This window comes from Cynocephalus volans, chromosome 16 (genome assembly GCF_027409185.1).
Source record: "Cynocephalus volans isolate mCynVol1 chromosome 16, mCynVol1.pri, whole genome shotgun sequence".
NCBI classification, from domain to species: Eukaryota; Metazoa; Chordata; class Mammalia; order Dermoptera; family Cynocephalidae; genus Cynocephalus; species Cynocephalus volans.
The window spans coordinates 16,123,289-16,135,901 of NC_084475.1; the positions used below are offsets into that span (position 1 = coordinate 16,123,289).

A 12,613-nucleotide genomic window follows, 5' to 3' on the forward strand; every position below is an offset into this window, starting at 1 on the left:
TGGGTGGGGGAAGGCAGCCAGATCCTAGTGGAAAAGGGCCTCACTCCCGCCTGCCACCCCTGCCTAGGAGGTGTGGAAAAGCAGCTTCCTGCACCACAGTAACCGCTGCTCCTGTTTCCACTGGCCCGGGGCCTGGCTCATGCTGCTGGCCGTGCTCCTGCTGCTGGGTTGCTCTGGGGGCCAGCCGGCGGGGAGGTAAGCAGAGCCCCACCACCAACACCATGCTGCTCCCCAGGCCTCTCCAACTGTCCCCTGCCTGCCTCAGCACCTAGGGCATCCCAGAGCTCTGTGAGGGGCTGCTGCCCCCTGAGCTGCTCCCACAGAGGGCTCCTGGGTGTGTAAGAATGTCCTCAGTCCCTCAACTGGGGCCTGAGGCCTGGCTGGTGTCAGGGAACCAGAATGAGACACTCTTTTCAGAAGGGGCCAGGGTGGGAAGTCTTGGGCCCTGGACGATGGCTGGGTGGGAGGACCCCTTCTCCTTGTTAGTCCACCCTCTGCCTCCTCCGACCAGCCATGGGGTGGAGCTGGTGAACGCCTCAGCCTTGTTCCTGTTGCTGCTTCTTAACCTTGTCCTCATCGGGCGGCAAGATCGGCTGAAGCGTCGGGAGGTGGAGCGGAGGCTGCGAGGGATCATTGACCAAATCCAAGGTGAGGCCACAGGCAGGCATGTTGGTGGGAAAACAAGCCCTGTGATGTGTCAGAGCCCTAAGAGCTCCCCTCCTCCTCCCGAGCCAGGAGCCCCAGCACCTACGGGTTGCCTATAGTCAGTTATCCCAGGGCTCCTGTCATCAGGTGAGTTAGAAGGATGCCCACCCTCTTTTGAGCAGGGCAGTGAGAGCTGTGGGATGGCTTTGGGCACCCCAGCAGTGGCCTGGACAGGCAGGAAGGCTAATGGTGGCACAGTGGGCTGCAGGCTTGCTGGAGTTGGGGGACTAACCAGGAAGACCTACACTTTGGCAGGAGGACAGTTGAGATTTCTCTTCCAAGTCTGTCTTGTTGGTGGTGCTGTGCCAGGGGAGGTGGGGAGGTAGACCAGAGAAGTCTGAGATTCCTGCAAGAATCAGTGTTGGAGGCAGGGAGCCAGAAGCCCAAGAGGGAGCAGCCTCGTTCTGAAAGAAGGGAATTGCTCAGAGTCCAGTTTCTGCTCGTCCTTCCATTCTGTTGGCATTTATTAAGCTGGGCTGTGGATCGAGGGCTACGTTAGGCTCTTTTGAGAGACAGTGGTTCCTGCTCTCTGGAGGCATGTGGTGGTGTCGGAGAAGGAATACCTACTCTCATGAGACCTTTCTTTCATTGTGCTGGGCAATGAATGTTTCGATGCTAAGCAAGAATTTGCTCATTCATTCTGAGATGATTAACTAATTGCAACCATGCACCAGGCACTGAGTATAATGGTGACCGAGAAAGCTGGGCCCTCTTCTCCAGGAGCTTAGTCTCTTGCTCGGAAACCCTCAGTGTCTCCCTCTTGCTTATCCAAGCCATCCCAGATGCCACATGTGGCTTTCTGGGACTTCTGCCAGAAGCTCCAGCCACTCTTCTTACTACTCATCCTCAGGTTAAAATTACTCACCAGTCCTAGACCCACTGGTACTAAACTGCCTCTGTGCTTTTGTCCCGCTGTTTTCTGCCTGGTGAACTTGCCTCTCACTTGTCTCCAACTGACAGAATCTCATCCATTCTTCAAGGTTCACCCCAAATACTCCCTCTTCTGTACTTCTACAGCACTGGGATCTTTGTTAACCCACTTAGCACGTGTTTGCCTTGTTTGGAGTTATCTGCCCATGTGTCTCTGTTGCCCCATTAACTCATGGCTCCTCAAGGGCAGGGACTCGTACCCCTCACAGGCCCTCAGCAATGTTTGTGAAATGCATTTGAATGGAGTGGGGGTCAGAGGATAAGAGCTTCAGTTGTTGAGGGGAGGTAGAGGTGCCTGGACTGGAGGGTTGGGAAAGGCTTTGTAGAGGAGGTGTACTTGAAAGAGGGGAGTGTTGGAATGAGTGCAGGGCGTTCTTGCAGGCCTCCTGGGAAAGAAGCAAGAGCAGGCACTGCTCCATGGGTGTACACTGGGTCTGGCTGGTGTGCAGAGCCATGGGTGAGAAGGTTGTTTCCCTCTTTCCATTCTCATCAGATGCCCTCAGGGATGGCAAGGAGATCAAGTGGCCAAATGCCCTATATCCAGACCTCCACATGCCATTTGCACCATCCTGGTCCCTGCACTGGGCCTACAGAGACGGACACCTGGTCAACCTGCCAGTTAGCCTATTGGTAGAAGGAGACATCATAGCTCTGAGGCCTGGCCAGGAATCATTCGCCTCTTTGAGGGGGATCAAGGTAGCTCAAGGCATTTCTCCTTCCCTGGAAATGCTGTGGGAGCATCCACAGGCAATGACGGGAGGGTCCCAGGGCTTAATCCTGAAGCTTCCTGGCCCCTCATTGGCTTCATGGCCAGGGCTCTTGAAGCAGAGCTGGAGTATCTTCCTCGTCTGCTGTTCTTTCTTCTCCCGCATCCTCAAGAGCTAGGAATCCAGTCCCATGACAGACTCTTTGCCAACTGCCAGTCTCTAACCCCAGGAGACGGCTGCACTTAGCTGGAATTGTGCGGGGAGAGTGGCCCCTTTCCTTACCCTTGCCCTCCCCCTCGCTGCTGGCAGGATGATGAGCACATTGTCTTGGAGCCGGGAGACCTGTTCCCCCCTTTCTCTCCACCCCCCTCGCCCCGGGGAGAGGTGAAGAAAGGGCCACAGAACCCCCAGCAGCACCGGCTCTTCCGTGTCCTTGAGACCCCTGTCATTGACAACATCAGGTATGGGTGCTGCCCTGCTGCCTCCTGGGCCCCCAGGCCTCTCGCCTGTGCCCCCGTGAGGAGGTGGGGCTGCCCAGGAAGCAGTCTCATTCATCCTGAGGCCTCCTGAGGGCGGGCATCTCCTTAGGCTCCTCTCCTCAGCCTCTGTGAGAATTCTGGGACTGGGGGGTACCCTGCTCCCAATCCGAACTCTGAGGGGACTGACTGCTCTGGAGGTGGCCACAGGCCCGTCTCCCTGGCACTGCTCGGCCAGGGCCTGGGCAAGCTAGGGAACTCCAGGACTCGGTGCTGCTCAGGTGCAGGGTTTGGGCCCTCCCCTGAGGGACTGAGGGTTGCCTCTCTCTGCAGATGGTGCCTGGACATGGCCCTGTCCCGCCCAGTCACCGCTCTGGACAATGAGAGGTTCACAGTGCAGTCCGTGATGCTGCACTATGCAGTGCCCGTGGTCCTGGTGCGTGAGGCAGGCCATGTGGGGCAGGGGCCATGTGGGGCGGGAGCTGTGTGGGGCGGGGGCCACCTCAGACGGGCGTGTAAGTGAAGGCAGAGGGTCCGAGTGAGCAAAGGAAGGGGAGCCGTGGAGCCGGGGCCCTCCCTAGGGCAGGGGTCAGGGCTGCACCTCTCCTGTCCCAACAGGCCAGCTTCCTCATCACCAATGCCCTGCGCTTCATGTTCAGTGCCCCTGGAGTCACTTCCTGGCAGTACACGCTCCTCCAGCTGCAGGCAAGGACTGCCCTTTCCTCTGTCCTGTGGGCTTGGGTCCCCTCACAATGTCCTGGCTGTCCCTCCCGCTCTGCAGCACAGAGGTCCCCTCGGGCCTCAGCTTAAGAACACCTCCTCCCCTTCCTTCCCTTCCTGCCCCCGGACAGCTGCCCCTTTCTACCCAGGGAGGCCATGGGGCTGGGGCGGCCCTGCCCTTCCCTCCTTGCTCTGGGCGTGTAGCCCGGTGGGAGCCCCCATGTGGTTCGCCCTTTCCCAGGTGAATGGCGTCCTGCCCATCCTCCCCCTGCTCTTTCCAGTCCTCTGGGTGCTGGCAACTGCCTGTGGAGAAGCCCGTGTCCTGGCCCAGATGAGCAAGGCCTCGCCCAGCTCCCTGGTAGGTTGTTCCAAGGCGTCTGGGGACAGTGGCAAGAACAAAAAGAGGGAGTTGGCTGTGCCTGAGAACAGGGGCAGAAGTCCAGCCCCACCTTGGCCTCAGTGTGTAGGAGGCCCTGGGCAGCTTTCCAAGGGCTCCAGCCCTCTCCATTCCAGAATAGCCTCCAGGCCAAGCCCTGGGAGTGGGTGAGCATCCATCCTATCTCCCCCAGACAGGGAGTCAGGACTGTACGGGGGCCTTTTTCCAATGGGGTGGGGTCCCTACCCCTGCCAGGAGGCCCATGTGAAAGTAGCTTTTTTCTCACTGATGCCCACATCTACTCTCTGTGCAGCTGGCCAAGTTCTCAGAGGATACTCTCAGCAGCTACACAGAAGCTGTCTCCTCTCAGGTACACTGCCCAGGGCCTTGGAGCCAGAAACCTAGGCTCCCTCATGCCCCTTCCTGGAATTCTGGGACTCCTCTATGTATGGCCTTTGAGCCTCCAGCCAGGCTCTTGAAGGCCCTTGCCCCTGTCCACCTGTCGCATATGGACACAACTGGGGCCTGTTCCTGTAACACTTCCCCAGACAAATGCCTCTCCACCCCAACTTCCTGGTGCTACCCTGGACTTTTGGCCTTAGAAGCCACCTCCAGGGATATAAGGCCAAGCCCCAAATGGCCTTGCAGACTTTCTCTCTCCCACCAGGAAATGCTACGCTGTATTTGGGGCCACTTCCTGAGGGTGATCAAAGGGACGTCACCAACGCTGAGCCATAGTTCCAGCCTGCTGCACAGTTTGGGCTCTGTCACGGTGAGCCCCACAGGCAGGAGGCACCTGTTACACCAGGCCTGCTGTCTGGCTGTGCCTGTATAGTCCACCTGCCACTTGAGTGGCCCCTGGCCAGGTTGGGCTAATGCCAATCCCCCTTTCTTATCCTGACCTTTCTCCCTGCAGGTCCTGTGCTGCATAGACAAACAGGGGATCCTTTCATGGCCAAATCCCAGCCCAGAGACTGTGCTGTTCTTCAGTGGGAAGGTGGAGCCCCCTCACAGCAGCCATGAGGACCTCACAGATGACCTGTCTACTCGTTCCTTCTGCCATGCTGAGGTAGAGGAGGAGGTACGGCCGGCTCCCATGGGCCCAACTCTGGGCCAGGCTGTTTAGCCTTGGAGCCTGGCTTGTGGCCTCAGGGAGGGTGAGGTTTAGGAGGGAGGAAGAGGGTTCAGGCACCATTAGGGTCTTCTTCTGAGAAGTTCAGGTAAAGCCCACAGGACAAGGCAGAGAGGGGACCTAGACACTCCCTGCCTCCCCAGTCTGTGGCAGCCCCTGGGCCCCTCATCCTAGGCCTGTGCCCCTTACTCTCCTCAGCCCCATGAACGAGATGCCCTCCTGGCTGGCTCCCTGAACAACCCCCCGCACATTTCCAACGAGCAGGAGCGTAGTGACTGGCCTGGTGATGGCCCCAAGGCCCCTGAGCCTTACTCTCACCACAAAGTGCATGGCCGCAGCAAGCACCCGTCTGGCTCCAACGTGAGCTTCAGCAGGGACACTGAAGGTGGTGAAGACGAGCCCAGCAAGGTGAGAGGAGGGAGGCCAAGGGGAACAGCCACCATGTCAACTACAGGCCATCCTGGCCTCCCCTGCCAAAGGGGTGCAGCCTGGCCCAGACGGACAGGATCTGAAAGAAAACAGAAGTCACAGCCCTCCATTCTAGGGCTTCTGGCTTGACTGGCAGGACAACCTCCTGAGGCCTTGCCCAAGTCTCTTCTGTGAAGTAGGTGGTCCCCCTTCCAGTTCTAGTTGATGGTCACTGGTCTCCTATTAGAACCTTATCAACACACAAAGCCAGTGGCTCCCTCTCAGATACTGTTCCCTGGCTGAAAAAGATCCCTTATTGTTTCCTCTGAAAATCCCTCTTTTTTGGTACTGTCAGTGTTATCAGGTATAAATATTAGAAGCAGATAGGAGCCCAGGAAGGACAGGAAGAGGATTTGGGGAGGGACAGGGAGAGTGTGCACAGCAACACTGTCTCCTGGGAAGGGTGCACTTCTCTCAGGGGCAGGGGCCCTCCCCGCATACCCCTCCTGGCCTGAGGCTCTCCTTTCCCCTGTGTTTCCTCCCGACCCAGCCAGGGATGGAGGGCGAACCCTATGAAGCAGAGGACTTTGTGTGTGACTACCACTTGGAGATGCTGAGCCTGTCCCAGGACCAGCAGAATCCCTCCTGCATCCAGTTCGACGACTCCAACTGGCAGCTGCATCTCACCTCCCTCAAGCCCCTGGGCCTCAACGTGCTGCTGAACCTGTGCAATGCCAGCGTCACCGAGCGCCTATGCCGGTTCTCAGACCACCTGTGCAACATCGCCCTGCAGGAGAGCCACAGCGCCGTGCTGCCAGTGCACGTGCCCTGGGGCCTTTGTGAACTTGCCCGCCTCATCGGTAAGGATGGCACCAGCTCTAATCAACCATTCCCTGGCACAGCACCCGCTTGTCCAAGCACCATACACAAACCAGCTGGACTGACCTGATGGGATTCTGTCTGTGCCTAGGGTGTGGATGGGGGGAGTTGTGGTGAGGGGCTGTGTGCTTCCACCCAGAGGCCCTAAGTTCCTGTCCCTCGTCCTGCAGGCTTCACTCCTGGAGCCAAGGATCTCTTCAAGCAGGAGAACCACCTTGCACTGTACCGCCTCCCCAGCGCTGAGACAGTGAAGGAGACCTCACTGGGGCGTCTCTCCTGCGTCACCAAGCGACGCCCTCCCCTCAGCCACATGATCAGCCTCTTCATCAAGGACACCACAACCAGTGAGTCTCCTGCCCTCTCTGCTGGCATTGGGCCAAACCTTCTAGAGCTTGGTGGGAGGGGCTCTATCTTGCCCCATCCATTTATAGGGAGGACTGGGCAGACACTCAGGAGACAGCTTCCCTAGTCCTTCAATTTGGTAGGGATTGGACTTGGAGACTGGGGCATGGCGGTGGCCACAGAGGATGGGATTGTCCAAAGGACTGGAAGTATAGTGTCTGCATTACAAGCCCTGCAGCATTCCACAGAGGTTTGGTGATCCTGAGGCCCAGGGAGTCCCCTCCTGTCAGGGCCTCCTTAGCACCCTTTCAGGGATGGCAGTGTGCTACCTGGTAGGGCAGAGGGAGGGGAGTGGGCTGGTTTGGGACACTCATGGTTTGGCATTTTTCTTTACCACCCCCCTGCCCCCACCAGGCACAGAGCAGATGCTGTCCCATGGCACAGCCGACGTGGTCTTGGAGGCCTGCACAGACTTCTGGGATGGAGCTGACATCTACCCTCTTTCTGGTTCCGACAGGTGAGGAAGAACCCACCAGTAGCAAGAGTGATCAGCCCTGCCTGTCTGCCTGCCCAACTCACAGGTGTGGGGCATCCCAGGACCACTCCCCTCACTTCTGCTCTGCTTCCCTGGCAGAAAGAAAGTGCTGGATTTCTACCAGCGAGCCTGCCTGTCGGGTTATTGCTCCGCCTTCGCCTACAAGCCCATGAACTGCGCCCTGTCCTCTCAGCTCAATGGCAAGTGCATCGAGCTTGTGCAGGTGCCCGGCCAGAGCAGTATCTTCACCATGTGCGAGCTGCCCAGCACTGTCCCCATTAAGCAGAACACCCGCCGCAACAGCTGGAGCTCTGACGGTACCATGGGCGTCTGTCCTGGTGGGGGCCAGCATGGGGGCTCCCTTGGGCTGGGGAGCCCAGAAGTGGGGAGGGCTTCCAGAGGGCCATGGCATTGGTTGCACTAAATGGTGCAGTGGACACGGTGCTGGAGCTGGGATGCCAGCTATGGTACTCACCATCTGGTGACATGGGAGTCCCTTAGTTTTCTCATCTATAAATAGGTGCCTACTCTGCCCTGCCCTCCACACAGGTTTGTTGTGATGTTCAAGTGGGATAATGCATACAAAAGTGCTTTCCTGGAAAGTTGGAAAGCAGCAGTGTTTATAGAGCATTAGCCTTATTAGAGTCAGACAGAAGACCAGGTGGCCGGAGGGACTCAGAAGCTCCAAGCCCCACCCTGCCAAACGTGCAGAGTTACTGGGTCTTACGAACCCAGGAGACCATGAATTTATGCAGTTGCTGAGGGTGGGGATGGTCCCCTAGCCCTGGAGCAGGAATGGGCAGGAGCTGTAGCCACACTCTGTTTTGGCTCCCCAGGACGGCCGGCCATCTGACTGATGAGTACCTTTCATTGTCTTTTCTCCTGTGTCTGTTGCCTCCTTTGTGTGTCTTGGCTGTGCGTGCATGTGGCTGTGTGTGGTCCCCTGTGGCCCGCGTGCTCATTGATTTGGGTGTGACATCTGTGTGTGTGGTCCTGGGCTTCCTCCTGGAATCTCCTGGTTCCTGGATGTCCTGGCCGGGCTTTGTGTCTTGTGCCTGCCTGAAGAAGGGATCGGGGAGGTGCTGGAGAAGGAAGACTGCATGCAGGCCCTGAGTGGCCAGATCTTCATGGGCATGGTGTCCTCTCAGTACCAGGCCCGGCTGGACATTGTACGCCTTATTGATGGGCTGGTCAATGCCTGCATCCGCTTTGTCTACTTCTCTTTGGAGGATGAGCTCAAAAGCAAGGTGGGAGAGCCATGCCCCTCTGCCACCACTGACCCTTTTTCCCACAGGCTTTTGGGCCCTTGTGTGCATTGCCATCTGCCTTTCACAGGTGTTTGCAGAAAAGATGGGCCTGGAGACAGGCTGGAACTGCCATATCTCCCTCACGCCCAATGGTGACATGCCTGGCTCTGAGATCCCCCCTTCCAGCCCCAGCCATGCAGGCTCCCTGCATGATGAGCTGAATCAGGGTGAGGGCAAAGTCTTGTGGTGGGGATAGGGTGGTGGAGGGAGATTTCCCCTCCTCAGAGCTACAGCTAGGACAAATCTCCACCAATCCCTCCTGATAAGTATATCCCCTTAAAAGACAGCTCTGATGCTCCTGCTGGTAACAGCAGTCAGCAGGGGGAGTGGAGACCTGGAGACAGGAAGTTCTGTGTCATCTGCAGGGCAAGGAAAGGCCCCCCAGAAGTCTGGCCCCAAGGTGAGGGACAGGCTTTTGTCCCCACAGTGTCCCGAGATGATGTGGAAGGGCTTCTCCTCATGGAGGAGGAGGGTCACTCGGACCTTATCAGCTTCCAGCCTACAGACAGTGACATCCCCAGCTTCCTGGAGGACTGCAACCGGGTATGATGGCAGGATCTGTCCCCCACATCCCCTGAAGTGGCCCCACAGCTGGTCCAAGGGAGAGAAGGGAGGGAGGGGGACAGGCAGGTGAAGTTGAGGGACCTTGATCTCCATCCTGAGGCCACTGGCATATCTGCTTTCTCCAGGCTAAGCTGCCCCGGGGTATCCACCAGGTGCGGCCCCACCTGCAGAACATTGACAATGTGCCTCTGCTAGTGCCCCTCTTCACCGACTGTACCCCCGAAAGTGAGTGCTGTGGTCATGGGTACTCAGGCAGCCTGGTGTCTTCTGCTGAGGTCTACCAGGGCCTGGGTACCCTGTGGGCTCTGGAGGGGATGTAGGTTTCCCATGCAGGGAGTGGAGAAACCTGGGCTGGGATCAGCTGGGGAATCTTGTGGGCTGGAGCTGTGGGTGTGCCCATTCTAAGGAGTCAAAAATGACAATGTTCACACAATCATGCTGCTGGCGATGGGATTGTTCCAAAGAGGGGCCCACTTCCTGTCACCTCCTACTTTCCTGTCCTGTGGGTCTCTGCCTAGTGCCCACACAGGGCTCCATCTGCCTGATTCTTGTGCCCTCCCACCCTGCCCTCTCAGCCATGTGTGAGATGATAAAGATCATGCAGGAGTATGGGGAGGTGACCTGCTGCCTGGGCAGCTCTGCCAACCTGCGGAACAGCTGCCTCTTCCTCCAGAGTGATATCAGGTCAGGGCAGGACCTTCAAGCCAGAGGGCCACCCCCTACCTCCCAGACACTGGATGGGCCTACATGGGGTTAGGGGAATGTCCCATGGCTAACCCTGTCCTGGCTGGGACCAAGGCACCTGGGCATGTTGGGAGAAGAGGGATGGGGTGCTCAGTCCTGTGGGAGATGAGGTCTTTGCGGAGTGCAACTGATGGGTGCACTTTCCCTTACACTGAGCAGCATTGCCCTGGATCCCCTGTACCCATCCCGGTGCTCCTGGGAGACCTTTGGCTACGCCACCAGCACCAGCATGGCCCAGGCTTCGGATGGCCTTTCTCCCCTGCAGCTATCAGGGCAGCTCAACAGCCTGCCCTGCTCCCTGACCTTTCGCCAGGAGGAGACTATCAGCATCATCCGGCTCATCGAGCAGGTGGGGCTCAGGCAGGAGGAGAGGGAGGGATGCAGGGCCCGCTCGGGGAAGCCTGGGATGGGAGCAGCAACACAGGATCCATCTGGGCCCCTTGGACCCTGTGCCCCAGCCCTCTGAGCAGAGCTTCCCAGGCAGTGTGATTTGCCTCTGCCCCTTCCTCATAGGAGCATCATGGGCATTTGGCTCTTGGCTGAAGCTTAGCAACTGTAGGGCCTGAGAGAAGTCAGGAAGGCCCAGGCCATAATGTGTCCCTCTCGGTCCCTAGGCTCGTCATGCCACCTACGGTATCCGTAAGTGCTTCCTCTTCCTGCTGCAGTGCCAGCTGACTCTCGTGGTCATCCAGGTGAGGTGGGGCCGGCATAGCCATTGCCCCTCTCAGCCTGCTCCTTTGCTCAAGGGAATCCGAGGAGGCAGCAGAGCCAAGGGGTTCCCCGAGCTTCTATGAAGCCTCTTGGCCTTTAGAGATCACCCCATTGGCAGAAAAGTGGCCCTTGGCCCCAGCTTCTCTCAGCCAGGACATGGGCATCTGTCTGGGCACTGGGCAAGGAAGCCCTGGGGCTCCTAGGGTCTTATTATTTGCCAGAATCTAATTGTGGTTCTTGGGTTCTTCCCTGGTCTAGTTCCTTTCTTGCCTGGTACAGCTGCCTCCTCTCCTGAGTACCACCGACATCCTGTGGCTGTCCTGCTTTTGCTACCCTCTGCTCAGGTGAGAGGCCACAAGGTCCCTCTGTGCCCAGGCAGATGGGGTCAGGATGACACAGAGCATCCCCAGGAGCCCAGGGTTCTGGAAGACCTGCTGAAGGCTCACTCCTGTGGTGCAGGAGCATTGAGGGAACTCCCCCTTGTCTCATTTCATTTCCCGCGCCCTGACTTGACTTCACTCCCAAGACTTCCTAAAGGCTTCCCTTATGAGAATTGAGAGACAGAGGCTGGCCAGTTAGCTCAGTTGGTTAGAGCACAGTGTTAAAACACCAAGGTCAAGGGTTTGGATCCCCATACTGGCTAGCTGCAAAAAAAAAAAGAGAGAGAATTGGAGGACAGAGGGTCACAGTCACTGTCTCCTCACCCAATTTCTGCTTTTTAGCATCTCTCTGCTGGGGAAACCCCCCCATAGCTCTATCATGTCTATGGCTACAGGGAAGAATCTTCAATCCATTCCTAAGAAGGTAAGCAAAGCAGATCCTATGGGCACGGGCCTCGATGAATGGAAGCGAGTGCACGCAGGGAGCTAAGGGTTGGGGGAAGGGAGAGAGCCACCCCTGGAAGACTCTGGAAAGATCAGGAAGGGGGATTCCATTAGAACTGGAAAGCCGACACTTGTTTCCTGGTCTTCCACCAGATCAAAGAGGAGGTGTTGGTACAAAGCTGAGAAAGATCCTTGCTGGGGGCACGGTCCCTGCTCCTTGTCCCCCAGGCCTGACCATTTACTCAGAGCCTGTCATGAAAAATCTGGCCAAGTGCCAGGCCTGCTGCATGGCAGCAGAGGGGCTACAGCGATGGCAGTGACAGCCTCTCTGCTCCCGTAGACCCAGCACTACTTCCTGCTCTGCTTCTTGATCAAGTTCAGCCTCACTGTCAGCTCGTGCCTCGTTTGCTTCGGCTTCACACTGCAGAGCTTCTGTGACAGCTCCCACGCCCGCAACCTCACCAATTGCTCCTCCATCATACTGCGCAGGTGGGTCCCGCCCCGGGGGTCTCTCCTGTCACCCTCTGTACCTCAGCCCACTTCCCTGTGGCCTCAGAGGAGGCTGAACCCACGCATTGCTTTGGCAGCAATGACAACAGGGCTCCAGCGTGGTTTGAGGACTTTGCCAATGGGCTGCTGTCAGCCCAGAAGCTCACCGCTGCCCTGATTGTCCTGCACACTGGTGAGGGTCTCCCTGGGAGGGGCCCTTGACAGCTGGTGGGGGTGGTCCTTTGGGGGGGCGAGGCCCCAGCCTGGCTAGTAGGAAGTCTGATATCCCCTTCTACCCCATCATCTCCAGTCTTCATTTCCATCACCCACGTGCATCGCACCAAGCCCCTGTGGAGAAAGAGCCCCTTGACAAACCTCTGGTGGGCTGTGACAGTACCTGTGGTGTGAGTATCACTGGGATGGAGATGGGAGATGGGCTTCTGCATGGCTGGGATTGGAGGGTAGGATTATGGCCAGAGATGTCCCTGTGCCCTTCCTGAGCTAACTGTTGTGCTGAGGAAAGCAGGGAAGGAACAGACTCAGGGTTCATGGGGGATGCCCCTCCACCTGCAGGTTGCTGGGTCAGGTGGTCCAGACAGCGGTGGACCTGCAGCTGTGGACCCACAGGGACGGCCACATCCATTTTGGTCTGGAGGACGTGCCCCTGCTGACATGGCTCCTAGGCTGCCTGTCCCTGGTCCTTGTGGTAGTCACCAATGAGATTGTAAAGCTGCATGAGATTCGGTGAGCTGTCCCCAGAGCCC

The 12,613-nt window shown here is 57.8% G+C and overlaps 1 protein-coding gene across 15 annotated transcripts in view; it reads left to right on the plus strand.

The window, feature by feature from the left end:
* TMEM94 (transmembrane protein 94) overlaps positions 1 to 12,613 on the plus strand; it is a 49,254-nt gene that overhangs the window by 35,352 nt on the left and 1,289 nt on the right. For 11 of the 15 annotated variants that reach the window (XM_063081432.1, XM_063081425.1, XM_063081429.1 and 8 more), the window contains 28 exons: positions 68 to 195; positions 512 to 648; positions 2,129 to 2,331; positions 2,652 to 2,803; positions 3,152 to 3,254; positions 3,437 to 3,523; positions 3,780 to 3,896; positions 4,228 to 4,284; positions 4,582 to 4,686; positions 4,831 to 4,995; positions 5,245 to 5,454; positions 6,005 to 6,314; positions 6,504 to 6,677; positions 7,090 to 7,192; positions 7,310 to 7,527; positions 8,276 to 8,457; positions 8,546 to 8,684; positions 8,945 to 9,060; positions 9,207 to 9,306; positions 9,657 to 9,765; positions 9,985 to 10,174; positions 10,440 to 10,517; positions 10,795 to 10,880; positions 11,259 to 11,340; positions 11,701 to 11,849; positions 11,948 to 12,042; positions 12,160 to 12,253; positions 12,423 to 12,593. In XM_063081432.1, the coding sequence (XP_062937502.1) occupies positions 68 to 195; positions 512 to 648; positions 2,129 to 2,331; positions 2,652 to 2,803; positions 3,152 to 3,254; positions 3,437 to 3,523; positions 3,780 to 3,896; positions 4,228 to 4,284; positions 4,582 to 4,686; positions 4,831 to 4,995; positions 5,245 to 5,454; positions 6,005 to 6,314; positions 6,504 to 6,677; positions 7,090 to 7,192; positions 7,310 to 7,527; positions 8,276 to 8,457; positions 8,546 to 8,684; positions 8,945 to 9,060; positions 9,207 to 9,306; positions 9,657 to 9,765; positions 9,985 to 10,174; positions 10,440 to 10,517; positions 10,795 to 10,880; positions 11,259 to 11,340; positions 11,701 to 11,849; positions 11,948 to 12,042; positions 12,160 to 12,253; positions 12,423 to 12,593 (3,860 nt within the window). The remainder of the gene's footprint in view (positions 1 to 67; positions 196 to 511; positions 649 to 2,128; positions 2,332 to 2,651; positions 2,804 to 3,151; positions 3,255 to 3,436; positions 3,524 to 3,779; positions 3,897 to 4,227; positions 4,285 to 4,581; positions 4,687 to 4,830; positions 4,996 to 5,244; positions 5,455 to 6,004; positions 6,315 to 6,503; positions 6,678 to 7,089; positions 7,193 to 7,309; positions 7,528 to 8,275; positions 8,458 to 8,545; positions 8,685 to 8,944; positions 9,061 to 9,206; positions 9,307 to 9,656; positions 9,766 to 9,984; positions 10,175 to 10,439; positions 10,518 to 10,794; positions 10,881 to 11,258; positions 11,341 to 11,700; positions 11,850 to 11,947; positions 12,043 to 12,159; positions 12,254 to 12,422; positions 12,594 to 12,613) is intronic. The other 4 variants (XM_063081426.1, XM_063081439.1, XM_063081427.1 and 1 more) reach the window with 4 other exon arrangements.